The 17,698-nt window shown below is 43.0% G+C and overlaps 1 protein-coding gene across 4 annotated transcripts in view; it reads left to right on the top strand.

The window, feature by feature from the left end:
* SAP30BP (SAP30 binding protein) overlaps positions 1–17,227 on the top strand; it is a 48,632-nt gene extending 31,405 nt beyond the window's left edge. For 2 of the 4 annotated variants that reach the window (XM_069076403.1, XM_069076401.1), the window contains 8 exons: positions 5,033–5,121; positions 7,327–7,418; positions 8,393–8,453; positions 9,178–9,229; positions 10,770–10,828; positions 11,698–11,733; positions 12,138–12,222; positions 12,489–17,227. In XM_069076403.1, coding sequence (XP_068932504.1) covers positions 5,033–5,121; positions 7,327–7,418; positions 8,393–8,453; positions 9,178–9,229; positions 10,770–10,828; positions 11,698–11,733; positions 12,138–12,222; positions 12,489–12,670 — 656 coding nt within the window. In that variant the 3' untranslated portion in view covers positions 12,671–17,227. The remainder of the gene's footprint in view (positions 1–5,032; positions 5,122–7,326; positions 7,419–8,392; positions 8,454–9,177; positions 9,230–10,769; positions 10,829–11,697; positions 11,734–12,137; positions 12,223–12,488) is intronic. The other 2 variants (XM_069076404.1, XM_069076402.1) reach the window with 1 other exon arrangement.
* Positions 17,228–17,698: the final 471 nt, after the last annotated feature.

The raw sequence follows: 17,698 nt of genomic DNA, 5'->3' as shown, positions 1-17,698 counted from the left end.
GTTCTAAATTTGGTCCATGTGGTAGATGATGTTAGATCTTCATTGTTCACAGTGGGTCCCATTGTAGAGTTGTGACAACAAAGTGGCACCAGGAACATCAGGGTTATAATAGCACATATGATGATGACACTTCTGTCACAATTAGCAGTTCTCATAGCTCAGGGTAAACAAAACCCTTTTGCATGCCACTTGTCTAGGTGCCATTGTTGATAAAGGAGACTTTCCCTGTACCACCACCCTGTCAATATTCCCCAGTTCACCAAGCAAGAAATTCCCCTTCTTTAGTTTGGGGTGGGGAGGGATAGTTGAACAGGGGCTGGTAATGCCTCTTTAGAAGCCTCTGTCAAGTGGCTGCCTCCTCCTTTTACAGGGGCATTAGAGCCTCTCACCTTTATCCAGGAACTTGGCATGGCCACCAAGTTAGCTAGGGGATCCCTTTTCTTCCATGGAAATACACATATGCCATATAGTTATGCATAGTTTTGCCTTTCCCGTGTCTCCTCCCAACAATGTCACTCTTTGTGACACTCAAGCCCTTTCTGGGAAGGAGTGGGTCCTAACCATCCTGAGGGGGGAAAAGATCTGCCAGTTGAGTGATAACTGAGTTATTTCCCCATGGTGTGTGGGGTTCTTAGTCTTGGAAAAAGCCTTAGTAACTGCATTTACAGTGGAATAAAGAAGAGTCAAAGAATGTCATCCAGAACTGTGTTCAAAAGTAATCTGTCCTTATCTGCTAGGTCTTTCTGGACTCTGAATCTGATAAATTATGGGACCAAAGAACCATCCCCCTAAGGTGACATTGCTTCATAGAAGACATAAGCTTCTGGAAAATGAGACACTTGGTACTGGTGGACATGGTGACAAAGTTATTATTCAAGAAAACTGAACCTCTTTCCCTGAGATGGGAGATGAGGGCCATTTTGCCAGTTGAGGACAGCTTGAGGACCATTCAGGATAGATAGGTCCTCTATAGTTGGCATGAAGAGCCCCATTGGACAGAAATAACTACCTTATCCCCAAGCCATAGAACTTTGACACAAAGGGTCTCCACATTGGCCTCACTGGACCATATCCCCAACAACCCTTTTTCCAGTTACACTTCAGGTATTTGTTTTAAATTCTTCTGCAACTTCCCCAGTTCTTTGGTGATAAAGAACACCTACTCTTCAACCTCCCCTGTAAATGTAGCACTGGGCCATCTCCAGTCATCCTGATCTGTATATGGCCACTGGACCAGATGGCTCTCAAGGAGAAAGTGAGGCTGTGGTGACTTTGTACATCCCTCCCTCGCTTAAATCCAGTTCACTTGCAAATCATAGCATCATCTTCCTGATGTCATGGTCCTCTTTGAGAACTAAGGACAAAGCATAACACAACAGTAAATGTAGCAATAAAGAAATCCCAAGGCTGTCTTACTACAGGAACAGATTCCCAGTTCTCGTCGTTATTTCCTTTCCTATTCTTTTCCCTTATAGCTCTGATCTCAGTAGGACAAATTTTCCAGTTGGGTCATAGACTACTTTCTGTCTACCGTCTCTCTTGGTCCCTTGGTCAAGTTCATCAGCTACCCTTATGCCTTCAAAGCACAGTCCTTAAAAAACAAGATCTCCGTCTCTAGTTGCTGAATGCATTAGGTCAATTTACTTTGATTTTTCTTGTGCCAGAAATCCATCTTATCTAAGACTTAACAATAACAAGGGAATGTTCACCCCGACATTTTCTTTATCCTCCATATCAACCTCCTTAGTATCCATTGAGCTAATCAATTCAGGCATTGGGAGCCTTCTTTCTTTTTCATTGGAAGACTCTTCATATGCTACCAAAAAGTTGGCCACCGGGTTCCACACTACCACATCTGTCCATCTAGTCACCCCATTCTCTACATCTACATAATCCTTTCCCCACTATAGCTGTGATGATACTTTGCTTCAATCCTGTCTTCACCGAAATGTTGTAGGCTGGGCTTGACAGAAACCAATCTGGGTGGGGGTTCAGGAACGTTCAAGATTGGAATTAAATGAAGCACTTGTGGATTACAGTTAGCAAAAGAAGGTGTACTTAGGCCTAGCATGAAAATGATACTCAGAAAAGATATAACACTGGTTCAGGTAAATACAACCCACCTTATGTCTGTGCAGAAATGCATCTGTCTGGTCAGCAGGGTGCAGTGACATGCATGGCATCCAGCATATCTGAGGGGCACTGACTCCTTGTGAGTATGCTACTTTTATTCCCTTTGGTGACCTGGGAGCTATGTCAGTGACTTGAACCTTAGGTTTCTAAACTGATCAAGTTTCAAGATAACTTGCCTTCTAAGGGAAAAAAATCCTAACCTAGCCACATGGAAGGGACCGTGGTAAATACTGCTCCTGTCTACTTCTTAACCTTTACAGGCTTCTGTAGATGTCACCTGTCTTATTAGTCTATATAAAAGCAAACTCCTGCTCCCAACAAATTGCTGTATTATTTTGTGCCTGCTTATCATGGGTTCATAGTTTATTCATTTTGAGCCTTTGGGCTTCAAAATCAAGGATTTAATCAAACCAGCTTTGCTATTTGGACTCTGTATGTGGGATCTAAATCTCTTTTCTCTTCAAACAAAGTCCTTTACAAACTCTAACCGGACAAGAACAGAGAGAGGAAGAAAACAGGGAAGGAGGGGAGGGGGAGAGAGAAAGGTCTAGGGATGGGATTCAGCAAAAGATGTAGTTAGGAATTTTGAATAGCTTAGACCCACAGAGTTAAAGATGTTTCAGAAAAGGTTCTATGTTTCTGCCTACCCCTAATTTTTGTTCATCCCTGCTACAAAAGTTCTAATTTATTCAAATTCCTATAAAGGCCAGTTTTCACCAAACCCTAGATTCTGTTGATAGAAAACAACATTATAGAGACACAGTGGTTGACATTGTGGGCAGGGGAATGCAGCGTGAAGGCCAGCTAAGAAACTAGTGGCCTTTGGAATCTGGAGACAGAGAAACAGAGGATTTGGGCTTCTCAGTCTTCTCCCCCAACTTCCCAGCCTCCTACCCAATGGAATAGTCCAGAGCAATGTCCACTAAGCCTTTTATATACAATCTCATGATTTTAGGTGTAGAGAAAAGAGGGAAGAATTTCAAAATCTTTCCCATATTGCTAAATATCATTATTGTGCATCCCCTTTTGCCTATTTTCAGGTGTCACACTCTAAAAATTACTTACCTAGGACTAAAAAGCAATCCTGTGTATGTTGGTGGTCTAGAGGCATTAATGGAACAATCAAGAATCCAGACAAGACAGCTGATGTCTAGACCTGGGACCCTGTGCTGTACTGGTGTCTCTGACAGGGTTTAATGACTAATAGGCACAATTTGATGTTTTTAGTGCCTGGCCTTTGCCTTTGTTGCTTATATTCAGGAAACCTGAGGCCAGCTCACACTTTCAGATTGTATTTTTTCTACCTTAGGGTCCTAAAAAATTTCCTTTTAACTCTCCCAGGCTTTACTGCTGCCCATGGTTAAGAGATTACACTGCAGAGGGGGCGGGAAGGAGGGTGGTCCCAACCCTTTGCACTTAGCATATAGTCATGCTAATATCTAAAAGCCACCAGGACCTCTGAATCCTGATATGTACGTTGCATGAATGGAGAATAAGCTGCTTCTGGTCAGAGACTGTACTGTAACTGTTGTGTTATCCCATTCTTGGAGGGTGTTTAGTGACTGTGACTGATGACCATGAAAATTGAATCACATAGAGTGGTTCTATAAGCCCCTCTTTCACTATTTGGCAGAATGTGACTCTTGCATTGGGTTTATCTTAGTTCATCATTATTAATGACCAGCAGTGTAGGTAAGTTTGACTGAATAGAACTCTGAGTTCTATTCATAGTGATTTTTTTTTAAAGTCTCATATTTGTTTCAGTTCAGCAAAACCACTACTATGTACAAGGCATTGTGCTTCATACTAGAAATAGAAAATAGAAAATAAAAAAAAATTTCTACCCTTAGAAGGGTTACCTTTTCCTCTGGGGATTAGAGTATGTATATAAATGAGTCAATACAAGGTCCTTCATGTGGGAGATAGCACTAACATCTGGGAGAGTCAGGGAAGGCTTCATGGAGGAGGTGGCACCTGAACTGAGCCCCAAAGAATTCTGAAGAGACAGAGATTGAGAGAAGCACGTTGTCACCAGGGGCATGGCTTGTGCAAATGCATGGCTCCCAATATGAAATGTAGGGATTGGGTACAGCTAGTTCAACCTGGCTCTAATAAGTGAAGGGAAGCAATGTGATCTGGAAAGGTAGGTTGGAATTAGAACATAGAAGGCCCAAACTCCAGATTCATGAGCTTAACAATGTGTTCTTTAGTGTATGAGTTAAACTGTAAGTAGAGAGATCAAAGCAGTGTATCTCCTAAGAAAACATCAACCCAACATGGGGACTAGAGGAGCGACCTAAGCCCTGGTGTTTGGTTCAAGGCTGGCAATAGGCAGGCAGTCCAGCTGGCTCCCCCCCTTCTACCACAGATGTACTCTTGCTATAATGTGGGGTTCTCCTCAAATACCCTAAAAATAAATAACAGGATCTTGGTTTGCTCTTCCTTCTAATGCCACTCCACCCTGCCTTTCACTTGAACAGTGTGTGATCCTTTTCATGGAAGGGTGTTTTTGAACAACATGGACAGATTCCTGCTACAAATACCCCATTGTCCAAGGCATTCAGAGCAGGACTGAAGTCACTGCAGTGCTTAATGACTGTGGAGGGGTGAGGAGGAGCCTACAGCCCCTGGGGAGAAATTGTCATTTTTGGTCTATAGTTCTTTCCCAATATGGTCAGATTTTTCGTTTTCTAGAAGATGAAGTAGGAACCCTGGCATCAAGTATTTTTTTAATTTGTTGAAACTCATTTTGACATATGGCCTGGAAAACTGCCCTGGGCTGTGGTGATGATATATGGTATAGAAGAATTTCACCTTGCAGCATCATTCTAGGCATTTGAATGCTACTTTTGGGAACAAGGAGTCAGACTGTGATGTTGCCTCTCTGTTTTCTCCATAGCCTCCTTCTCTGAGAGAGTCAGGAACATGTCTCCTGATGAGATTAAAATCCCACCAGAGCCACCTGGCAGATGTTCAAATCACCTCCAGGTAGGAGCAAGGTTTGGTTGCTTTGATGAGTTGCACAGCCTCATTCAGCTCTTTAAATCTAGTCTTATGTTACACACACACACACACACACACACACACACACACACACACACACACACACACACACACACACACACGGCAATGTCATCAGGACTCTTCCTCTTCTCCCTGCCTCCCCCCTCAAATGGTTCTGACAAGAAGAAATGGATCATTAAACCTGGGTTCGAATTCTGTCCTTAGACACTCACTAATTGAGTGACCCGGGGCAACTCATTTAACCTCTCTTTGCTACTATTTCCTCATCTTATAAATGAGGGGGTTTGGACTTGATGTCCTCCTCTAAAGTCCCTTCCAGCTTTCATCGATGATCGATCATATGCTAAGTAAATCAGAGCAAATTAGTGGCTAAGCCTAGAGTCAAAGGTGGGCTGTAATTCATAGTTTCCACCAGGCACTGAAAGTGTATGCTGTTGTCCCAACAAAGGGTGACTTATGGGGTCTGGGGCTGAGGAATGCAGCAGGCTGATGTGAGGGGCCTCTGGCAGGGCTGGGCGCTCAGAAAATAGAGGTATTTTTTTTCCCCTTTCTCTGAAGTCTCCACCCCATGCTGAGTAGGCCTTCCACCCACCATCCAACAGGATGGAGGCTCCTTCTATCCCAGCAAGCCAGACAAGCTACAGCATGTAGTTAGCAACTCCAGCAATCTGTCAGTCTTAGCGCCAAGGAGCTTGACTATACTAGCCAATAATTTCCTTTTTTCTTTCTAGACTGTCTTAATAGTAAAATCAGTGGTCCTGAGAACATTTTATTTCAGCTGAACGGGCACAGTTCCAATGACCCAAGACAGAGATGTCTGCTGTGGAGGATAGTTTGCCTTTGATCAGATTGTAGAGGCTTCACTTTGAAGGGAAATCAACTCTTTAAGAAAGCAGAATTTTTTTTTAAGAAAGCGAATTTAGAAAGCAATTTATCACTTTCAGCTTCTCCCTGCTAATATTATGATAGACTTCCCTTTGCCCGCCAAATGCTGCCTCCATTCCAAAAATCTTTGAAAGGAATGGCCCTCCTAAAAAGGAACATGAAAACACTTCTGTCCTATCTCTGAAGGGAATCTTAACTTGATCAGTTATCTTTATCCCTACCCACTGCTTCTTCTTTCTGAGAGGAGGTAATGACAAAAGTGTTTTCATCCTCTAGAAGCTGTGTAAAGTTATTTCCATTGGGTTGGAACCAGTTACCATACATTACACAATTATAACTTGGAATATTATGAATTTTAATACATGCAACCACTTGATTCCTTATTCATACTAATAAGGATTTGTCTGTGTTTAGTTTCTCCCTGGGGCAATGTGGGCTTTGCATTTAGAAAGTTTAGTAGGTTTCTCTACCCTGCGTCCCCTATCCCAGAATCAGATTTGCTAAGAACTCTCTCCTGGCACTGGACCAAGACTGATACATCAGCTGATAATGTAGTCTGCATGGGTATGTGCTGGGTATGCTTCCCCCAAAGAAAACATTGCAGATGATAGCATTGTGCCATCCGGGCTCCCTGCCATATTGTCCATTCATTACTCTTAACAAAGGCCCCGGCCAGTGTAATGTAAGAAAATCTTGATGAGAGATGAGGGCATGACCCTTGTCTGAGAGGTTATCTGCCACCCCTGAGAACCTTCCAGCAAGCCACTTTAGAAGTGTCTGGAGGCCAAACTAAAAGCCATAGGCACACTCCTCCATTGGGAAGTGTTTGGGCCCTCTCAGGCATCTGTAGGTCACACTTTAGCCATTCAGAGAGGGATTAGTCCTGCTCTTTTGATTAAGGCCTGGATTTTATCTTTACAGAAAAGCTTTGATGTTTTATGAGTAATTCAGGAAGTGGTTACCCAATTTGCAGGTTCTCCAGGCCTCCTTCCCAATAGTTTTTCTGGCATTGACCATGTCAGTGCTCTTAGCGTACTTATAGTAGGAGGTCATCTGGAAAAATTAAAGAAGATAGAATCAAACCAATCTGTCTCCTTTCTTGCAAGAACCTCTGGCAAAAGATTTGGTGGAATGTAGGTTAAAACTATCACTTAAATGCAATTTTTTTTAGCTGGTTCTGTGAATTTTATTTATATAGCTTTTCCTCTCCCTGCCTCCTTGACCATAAGCATAATTGAAATGGTGGAATTATATGTCATGACAGTTTTTGTGCCTTTTCTATAGGACAAGATACAGAAATTATATGAGCGGAAGATAAAGGAAGGGATGGATATGAACTACATTATCCAGAGGAAGAAGGAATTTAGGAATCCCAGGTGAGCTTCCCTGGTGCCCAGAGGATTCACTTAAATTTTTGCTTCTGTCCTAGGAGGAGAAAGGGTCAGGATGGCTTATATAATCCTGTTAATGGGAGAGAAATTGTAAGGAGCCCAGCTCAAATCCCAGTTTAATACCAAATTAGTCACCATCACCAATCTTGTGTTAAGCACCAAAATGTATGTGATACTTAATTAGGAAACCTACAGAGTGGATTGATACACCATGTATCCTTTAAGGATTTATCATCAAAAATCTTACAGTACTACTAATCAAAAGCTTGTATGTTGATAGCAGGAAAGAATAACAAAAAACACTGAACCAGGAGACCTGGGTTCTAGTCCTGACTCTGTAGAGCTTAACATTGTAGTCTTGAACAAATCATTGCCCCTCTCAGCCTCAGTTTTCCCATCTATAAAATGAAGAAGTTGAACTAGCTTTTCTCTGAGGTCTCTTCTAGCTCCTAAGATACAGTGATTCTGTGAACAGATGAATGGGTAGTACTTTTTTGGATCAGAGAAGTGCCTGGGCCTTGCTTCTATCCAGTTGGTCGTGTAAATAACACCTGTGGTGGAACATGATGTGGTAGAGATGTGCCCTTTGAGTGTACCGTGGCTCCAACCCAGTCATTCAGATTGGAGGTCATAGACATATGATTAAAACATGAAAGTATCACCTGCCAACTTGATACTCAACTTGTTCAGACTGCCTACTCCTACTTCCAGTCCATAGTCTCATCCCTATCATAACATTGGAATGACTAGAAAGGACCAGAGGTGACTTTTCAGATTGGTGGATTTTGTTGTTGAAATTTTTCTTTAGAAAGCTTTTTAAGAACATGTTGGTTGGGTTTTGCCAAGCTGGTATCACAACAGCCCAGGAATTAGAAGAGGCTGGTTCTGGGTGACCTGTTGGGGTTTTACTTATCATGATGGGTACTCAAGATCAATTTTCTGTGGCATTTTTGTTTCAGCATCTATGAGAAGCTTATCCAGTACTGTTCAATTGATGAGCTTGGCACCAATTATCCCAAGGTAAGAAGCAAAGCTCTGCAAATATAATGTTTAGAGAACTCCTCCTTAAAGTTGTATTCCGTCCCAGGCCAAAGTCCTTACTTCTCACTGCCCATGTGAACTGCCCAAACCTAAAGATTTGACTTTGAAAAGATAACGACACCACTTGAATAACCACCTTAGCACCGGTTATGTTAGAACTAAATATATCCTTTCATTACAGCATACTAACCAGGCTTAGGGGCAGCTAAGTAGCACACTGGGTAGAGTGCCGGACCTGGAGTCAGGAAGACTCCTTTTTCTGAGTTCAAATCTGGCCTCCGACACTTAGTAGCTTTGTGATCCTGGGCAAGTCATTTAAACCTGTTTGCCTCAATTTCCTCATCTGTAAGATAAACTGAAGAAGGAATAATAAACAACTCCTGTATCTTTGCCCAGAAACCCGAAATGGGGCCACAGAGAGTTAAATACAACTGAAAAACAACAGAACAAGAAACCATGCTTTGGCTTATAAAGGATGCTGCCCATAAGATATCATGTCCCATAGGGAATCATACTTACAATCATGAATTGACTGTTGGATTCCAGTGTTCATCCAGAAGCCAAGAGGCTAATAAATGACATGGGAGGATTTTTAGCCCAAACTCAGTGGGGAAATGTACTTTGGTTCCTACTTCATATCCCTAGTGAAAAGTATGCTAGCATGAAGTCTAACTGATTAGAAGTTTAACTCTCTCTTTTTCAGGATATGTTTGACCCCCATGGATGGTCTGAGGACTCGTACTATGAGGCTTTAGGTACTTTCAGGGGATATATTTGGGGAACTGGGAAAAGTTTATATAGGGGACCTTTCTATCATTGACCCCATTGGAGTATATGAGTATCATAGCAGTAGGATTTTTAGTTCAAAGGGGATAGCTGTTTTAGTTACAGGCAGCTAGATGTTAACCAGATGTCACAGTGGATAAAAAACCCTGGACTTGGAGTCAGGAAGATCTGAGTTCAGTGTGACCTCAGACCCTTACTATCTCTGACTTTGGGCAAGTCATTAACCTCTGTGTACCTTAGTTTCCTCAGCTATAAAATAGGGATTATAATATCACCTACACCCTCATACCACTCACCCCAGGATTGTTGTAAGGCTCAAATGAGGTATTTGTAAAGTGCTTAGCACAGTGTTTGGGACATAGTAGGTGCTTAATAAATGCTTGTTCCCTTCCCTTCCTCCCTCTCCTTTCTTAGCATGATTCCATATTATTCTCCAGAATAGTTGGAGCATTTCACAGCTTCACCAGTAGTGTGATCCTGAACAAGTTAGTGTCTGACTTTCCATAGCCCTCCATTAATTGACCATTCCAGTCTTTTCTCATCTTTGCCAGTTTGCTAGGTATGAAGTAAATCCTCAAAGTTGTTTTAATTTTCACTTTTCTTATTATTAGTGATTAGGAGCAATCTTTCATATGATTCCAAAAGTTTGTAATTCTTTTGAGAATTATTCATATCCTTTGACAAACCCTTATCCATTGGGGTATCACTTAATATATATAGTCTACTTATTATATAATATTTAATTTATATATAATTGTCTACTTATTCTCTATATGCCTTGGATATCAAACCCTTGTCAGATTTTTGATGCCAGATTTTTTCCCATTTGATTGCTTTCCTTCTTACTTGTATTAATTACATTAGTGCAAAAGCTTTTCAGTTTCAAGTAATTGCAAATGAACTGTTCTCTGTCTCAGTTTCCTTATCCATAAAATGGGGATAATATAGTACTTGCCTGTCAGGGTTATTGGAAGATTAAAGAGATAATATTTGTAAAGTGCTTTGCAAATGCTAGCTATTTTTATTATTATGATTATTATTAATACCGGTTTTACTATTCATGATTGCCACTGAGCCTTGTTTGGTTAAGAATTTATCCCTAGCTGTAGTTATGATAGATACCTGATCTATTTCTCTTCTAATTTTGTCATGGTATATGACCTTTAATATTTGAGTTCTGAATGTATTTTATTCGTTTTGTTATGTAGTATAATATGTTGGTCTAAATTGACTGATTTGCCAAACTGCTTACATATTTTCCTAGTAATTCTTACCAAATAGGGAATTCCTCTAGGAGAAATGTAAAGTGTCCTAACAGAAGAAAATTTTCTCTTTAGCTAATGGGGAAGGGAACATGAGAAATATAGGGGCCATCATGATTGAGTTCCTCCTTTTGCGATGAGGCATTCATTGCCTTATGAACCTCTGGAGGGAGTACGGAGGAGGGTAGGCTTAACTAAAGTTAGAGGAGTGGAGTTTCTTTTTTGACAGTTTGTTTTTTCTTTGTAGCCAAAGCACAGAAGATTGAAATGGACAAATTGGAAAAGGCCAAAAAGGAGAGAACAAAAGTAAGTGACAGAAACCATGGAGACTTGGTGATAGAAAAGGTGGATAATTGAAGTACCGGGTACTCATGCTTAAGGAAGGAGGTTCCCCCCAACTTCAAGATCTTGGCCTGGGGAATACTGTTTCTCCCCCCAAGAAGACATTTCTGTCATCTGGCCGTAGTTAGCCAATTTAGTCCTGCTCTAAGGCCAAACAGTATTTGCTGAACTTCCATCCTTTGCATACTTGGCCCTGCTTTTCCTCTGTTTTTTCCCCTTCTCTATCATCTGTTACCTTGATACTTTATCCTTTCTTTCCTATGTACTACTTTCAGGTCCCTAGTCAGCTTTGTCCTTAGTTCATTTCCCTCCCATAGTTTTAGATCCCAACCACCTCTGAACCTTAAGCCTTTTCCAGTTAGCTAGGCCTAAAGAATTTGCCCTCACCTCTCCCACTTCAGTACTCCTTTGTACTCCCCAGCCTGGTTAGTTAATCCCTTGTTTTAAGAGACCAGACTCCCTCAGCAGCTTTCTATATGTTGGGCATATAGGACTGAGTAAGTGAGTATTATCCCTGAGTATTATATCCTATGAGGCCATTTTGTCTTGAAGGAAGAGAGAGGGACAATGAGGGTCATCAACCCCCTCTTGCCTTTGATTGGGCCTGATCCCTCCTGTGCTATCAGTAGTAATGCCTCCAGCCCCAGTGGGCCTCCTTCCAATCCCTAGGGCCAAGGAGCTGTGGCTCCTGGCCTTGTTAGAATACTTCTTCAGGCACTGTTTTGGGCCAGGCATGTGGGGACTGGTGTTGGGGAATAATCTGATTTTCTCTTTCTTAACACTTGATTGAATTTCCCTTCTCTCTCTCTCCCTCCTCCCCCTTCAAACCTCAGGCTTATTGCAGGGACGTGTCTGCAGCGCCTGGGGAGGTGACCGGAGCTGTCCTTCCCCTGTGCAGGCACCACCTCCTCCTGGGTGTGAGGAGGAGGGGCCTGGCCAAATGGTTCTGGGCATGTGAGGTGGGGCAGTGCGGGAGGGAAGTCTGGGATTTGTGCAAATACGTGACAATAGAGAGAGGGGAACTGGCTTCTATCCAGGAAGTTTTTTGAACCTAGTTTAAAAAAAAAACAACCCTTAGCACTGAAACTATTGATATCCTTAGACATCACTCCTGGCCCCCAGCCAAACGTTACCAGTCAAACCAGAGCTGATTATCAGTGTCTCCTTTATTCCACAATTCCAAAATCTTGTCCCCTGGGAGCAAATGGATTACAAGAGGACCTGAACAGATAACTTCCTACATCTCTCATTCTTCCTCCTTTTCCCTTTATAGATTGAGTTTGTGACAGGCACCAAGAAGGGCACCACAACCAATGCCACTGCCACTACAACCACCACAGCCAGCACTGCAGCTACAGGTAACAAGGAGCTTTCCTTGGATTCTCCAAGACATTGTCTTCCCTTGAGGCCCCCTTCCTGATTCACCAAAGAGAAAATTAGAGTGCCTTATTAAGGGCACAGAGTCAACATGATCCCTAGGTAATCCTGGAAACCGGGGTTTGACCATACTGTCAGTGCTGGTGACATTGGTGAAGAACACAGCCTGGGGCTGGAACAAGACAGTGAGGTCTTTTGGATTGGTTTTTGTGTAGTGTGTGTTTAAACATTTTCTCTTTTCATCTAGACGCTCAGAAGAGAAAGAGTAAGTGGGATTCTGCGATCCCAGTAACGACGATAGCCCAGCCTGCCATCCTCACCACCACAGCCACCCTGCCAGCTGTTGTCACGGTGACAACCAGTGCTAGTGGCTCCAAGACCACGGTCATCTCAGCCGTAGGCACCATTGTGAAGAAAGCCAAGCAGTGAGGGGCCTGGCACAGGGTGGACATGCTTCTTATTGAAGGACAGGAACTGCTACCCCAGGACCTTGCCGAGACTTTGACCCCGAGATGTGGAATGCCCCCTTGGACATGGCAACCCATGCAGTCACTGGACTAAGGCTTTCCAAAGAGCTTCCCATCAACTAGGGATGGGTCTTGCCAACCCTCACAAAACATTCTCTTTCTAGTCCTAGTGAGAGAATCTGTTGCCCAGTCATCCAGAAGGACCCTTGTTGCCGATCAGGGTAGCACAGACTGCTTGCAGCCATGTTAATTTGGCATCCATTACTCTATTAAAAGTGCTATATCAATATAGCCCAGCATCCCAGGTAGTTTCTTGTTCCATAGGCTCAGTCTTTAAACAAATGTGAAATTCTGCCCTGGAGTCTTTGATGATAGAGTGGGCAGCATTTGTGCTGTCAGAGTATGTATAAGGAGGTAGGGGTTCATGCAGAGGGAATGGCTGAGTCCAAGGCACTACTAGGGAGTTGAGTGACCAAGGAAGTTTTTGTCGACACAACTGAGGCTGTCTCTGCCCCTATTACCACCTCTAGGGAGCAGTAAGGATAAGAAGGAAAGTATAGCAGGGAGCAGGTACAGATCCAATGCCCCTTCTGCCACTTGAATTCCTGGTAATCCCCACCCTCTCTTCCTCTCCCCACCTGTGAGGAACATGTAGAAGTTCCCCTGGCCACATCTCAAGCTCACAGTCAAAACTTCCCTACTTTCGGTTAAAGTTGTTACTGTCAGGTCAGGTATAATTTGGGGGAGGTGGGCTTGATTTGGTAGAGCTCTGATTGAAGGGTGTGACGTTCTCTGTTTTGCAGACATTGCTCTCCCAAGCCCTTTGGTACCCAGTGTTTCTGGCCTTTCAGGCTCTAAAGTAGCCAGGGAGATGAATCACCTCCGCTATGGTGGGGTAGTTGTTCATTGTTTACATAAAAGTATCTCATCTGAGAATTCCTTGCTGCCCCACCCTTCCTCTCCCCTTGTTATCTCTGCCCTACAGCAATCTCTAGAGCTGTTCCCTGTTTTAAACCAGGTTTCCCAGCCTAATCCCAGAGGGAAATCTTTTATTTTTATTTTTCTCTCTGGTAACTAAACTTTGCACTTTGAGGGGGAGAGCCGAGTGTCAAGCAAAGGAAGCTATGTTGTGAAGAACAGAGTCATTTCCATGATGTGGAAAGCCCTGCTCCAAGGCCTGGGTACTTTCCTAAAACAGGTCTTACACAGTACTGAGCCAGAGCCTTCTTCGGCCCCGCAACGCTAGTTTCTTACCCCATTCAGCTGGCCTGCATGCTTACTTGGCATGTACCAGCCTGGCCCAGAAACTCTTGAAGAACTGTTCCAGCTGAGTACCCCTGTCCGCCTTGCGTTGTGTGACTTAACTCATCGTTCAGCTGCTACCTTGCTTGGAGGCCAGCGACTGATGGCAATTGCCCTTCCAAGCTGGCTACAATTCAGTCAGGCTAAGTATATTTAGACCACCATTATCTGTGGTGTTTGAAGGCAATACAAAACGGCATTGCCCACAAGGAACTTACTGTCCTATTGAAGAGACAATTCACAGGATTTATAATAAGTATGAAACCTCACCAACTGTCTTAGCTTGAGCTGCATTCTGGTGTTTTTTTTTTTTTGAGTTGTGTTCTTGGTAGTTCATTAGATATGGTATCTTGCAGATACTGTTGTCTATGACTTATGGGTATTTATAATTGAGGTCTAAAAACAGTGTCTTCCCCTGTGTCCAACATTGAGAACATTAGGGGATTATGGGCTTCGTTAAACCTCTGACTCAGGCTCCACTCTGGGGAATTCAGAAACCCCTGCAACCCTGTTTGGCTCCATTTACATATTCCATCTGCCCAAGAAGGACCCATACCAAAGCCTGAAATCCAGAAACCTTCCCCACACACAATACCAGAGACAACAAATAAAAAGGAAGCGGCTATCCTTTCCCAAACTTCCCCCATATACATGATTCCCACTATCAGACTTCTTGGCAAGGGTCTAGTTCTGGAAAGACAAATGTGCTGCTGCCCACCCTGCCAGGCCCCAGGAAGGTCACAGAATTTTAGAACTGGAAAAGGCATTACAAGTCATCTAGCTTACCTCCCCCATTTTACAGATTAAACAGCAAAATCTCAACTTTTAATAAGCAGTGCTAGGCACTGTCACGGATATAGAGATAAATGAGACTGGGGCTCTGCCTTAAAGGGAGGCATAATCTAATGGGAAAGATAAAAGTAAATGAAGTATAACACATTAGGATATGTGTTAAATGTGTGAGATATTTGAACAGAGAGGTTAGGTAATCAAAGCTGTATGTTAAGATTTTCCCATGGCAGTGTATAGTGAGTGTCCTTTGAGGAGAGGAGAAGTTAGAGGCAGAGACCTTTTAAAAACCTGTTGTTGTGGTATAGAAGGCTGGAGGCTATGAATCCAAGCCAGATTTAGGGAGATGGCGATGATAAAGGAAAAGAACAATATAAAAGCAATTTTGGGATTAGATGGACTATACAGGGGAGGCAGGTAGGGTGAGAATGAATGATGGTGTCGAGCATGATAGATTTCGAACCTGGTGGGGGGTCTGAGGAGTGCCTTGCCAAGTTCTGGGGAAGCAGAAGTGTAAAGTATAGATATTTGTAGCTGTTTGCCAGTGAAAGAGATGACAGTAGCTTCAGGGTATAACAGAATTGAGGGAAGGATCTTCAGAATAAGAAAGAAATCAAAGACGAGATAGAATGAAAGAATTGCTAAAAATTGAGACTGGAATGAAAACGGTGAATAAAGGACAGGTTTGGGTGCTCTAAGGAGTGGAGTTGAGAGAGTTCACATGAGATGGCTCTGGTAAGAAGCAAGGTCATCTGCTATAAAGAGAAGGGGGCAGCTAGGTGGCACAGTGCAGCCCTGGAGTCAGGAGGACTTGAGTTCAAATCCAGCCTCAGACACAACACTAGCTGTGTGATCTTTGGCAAGTCACTAAACCCCAATTGCCCTGCCTTCCCCCCTCCAGAAAAGCAAAAAAATAATTTAAAAAATATTTTTAAAAAGAACAAAAGAGAACAGTTTGAGAAAAGAGGAAGCTTTATAGTTTGATGCTATTGGTATGGGGAAGGCTTTTGGGAGTGGAAATGGAGGTATGGCAGTGAGCCCCCATCTGAAAATGCAATGGCATGGATGCATGGTAGATTCAGGAAACCAGCTTTCATTATTCTCTAGCAGTGCTTGACAACCCTGCATGAATAGGCCAGGAGAAGGAAATTTTGTATGGTGTACAGAAGAGAGGAAGGTCAAAAGGATGAGAGTTTCATGGGTAGATAAAAGTACATAGTTGAAATGATTGACCAGGAGGTCAAGAATGGGTAGGGAGGCTAGTGAAGCCAGAAAAGGGGTGATGAACTGGGAAAATAAGGAAGGGCCCAGGGAAGAAAAGTCAGGGTCAGGGAATGCAGGAGCAGTGAGAGTGAGGGTGTGTTAGAGATTATTGAGAGGTCGTGGTGGGTGAGAGGGAAATTTTGGAGTTCAGTATCTTGGAGATGGAGCAATTCCCAGGGGAGCTCTAAGGGGGATCTTCAACTGCCTGCTGGAACATTTCAAACTGGATGTCCCATAGGCAACTCAAAACTCATAAAAAAAAAATGCCTTCCCTATTTCTGTTGAGGACACCACCATCCTTCCACTGCCCAGGTTTGCAGTCATTCTTGACTCTTCCCTCCTTTCACTCCCTGTTTCCAGTCAGTTGCCAAATCCCATTGATTTTGCCTCCACATGTCTTGCATCTGGTCCCTTTCTTCTCCCATAGCCACCAGCCTGGTTCAAGCCCTCATCACTGCTCCATCAGTGTGATTGTAACAGTTTCTTTATTAACTTGTTTCCTGCCTCTGGTCTGTCATCCACTTTCCAAGCTACCTGACTTCACTTTCCAAGCTGCCAAATTGACATTCCTAAAACAGGTCCAACTGTGTTGCTCCCTTGTTCTTGAAGCTTCAGCAGCAGCTCCTCATGCCTCTAGAGTAAAATATGAATTCTTCTCTTTGGTATTTCAATCCCTTCCCAATTTGGCTCCAGCCTGTTTTTTCAGATTTGTTCCATTTGTTCACCTCATGAATTCTTTTTCAGCCAGAGAGACCTGCCAGTCTGCCCCAGTACATGACATCCCACCTCCTGACCCCATACTGGGGGCATACTTCTCCCTCCTTACCTCAGCCTTTTGGGAACTCTAGCTCTCTTTACAGAACATCTAGGATGTTACCTGTACCAGGCTTTTCTCAATCTTTCCAGTTCAGTGTCCTCCACCAAAATTTTTTTTTTCCTTTGTATCTTTTGTATATCCTTGGTATTTACTTTTCTGTGTTTTATTATTTCTTCCCCCTCAGTAGAATGTAAGCTCCTTGGGGGCAGGGCCTGTTATTTGTCTTTGTATCCTCAGTGCCTAGCATAGTGCCTTACAAGTAAAATGAAGTTACTGAATGTTCACTAAATTGGATTGAATTCTGCTAGTGGGTGGCTATGAAATAAAGCTGGAAGTTGAAGGTTGAGAGATTATGAGCCCAATGTATCATCAACATGAGTACTCAATTCAACAAAAATTCAACATTGTGTGTGGGGCACTGTGCTAGGGGCTGAGGATGCAAGGAAGAAATAAGCATCCCTGCCCTCAAGAGGCTTATAGTCTAGCACAGTAGTAGCCATATCAATATATACAAGTTAAATTGATACACAAAGAATTGGTTCATACGAAGGGCTGTGAGGAACCTGTGGATAATATCATTTCCAGCTAGTGGGTTCAGGAAGGCTTGGATAGAGGGGGTGGGACTTGAGTTGGGCCTTGAAGGAAACGAAAGATTTCAACAGATAGACTGGGGGAGGGGACAAGCTATAGGGAGAACTGGGGCTGCTATAAAGCTTAACTATGGAGATAGGAGAAGGGAAGTTCTAGATTAAGATGTGCTTATTCTAGAGCCCCTTCTGTGTCCTAGCAGAGAGGTCAGAGCTTGACATTCAGATTCTG

Source organism: Petaurus breviceps, unplaced genomic scaffold, assembly GCF_028583685.1.
Source record: "Petaurus breviceps papuanus isolate PSGF00001 unplaced genomic scaffold, PetGlider_PUasm1.0 90925, whole genome shotgun sequence".
Classification (NCBI taxonomy): Eukaryota; Metazoa; Chordata; class Mammalia; order Diprotodontia; family Petauridae; genus Petaurus; species Petaurus breviceps.
The sequence above is the reverse complement of the archived record's forward strand: the minus strand, read 5'-3'. Positions and strand labels throughout refer to the sequence as shown.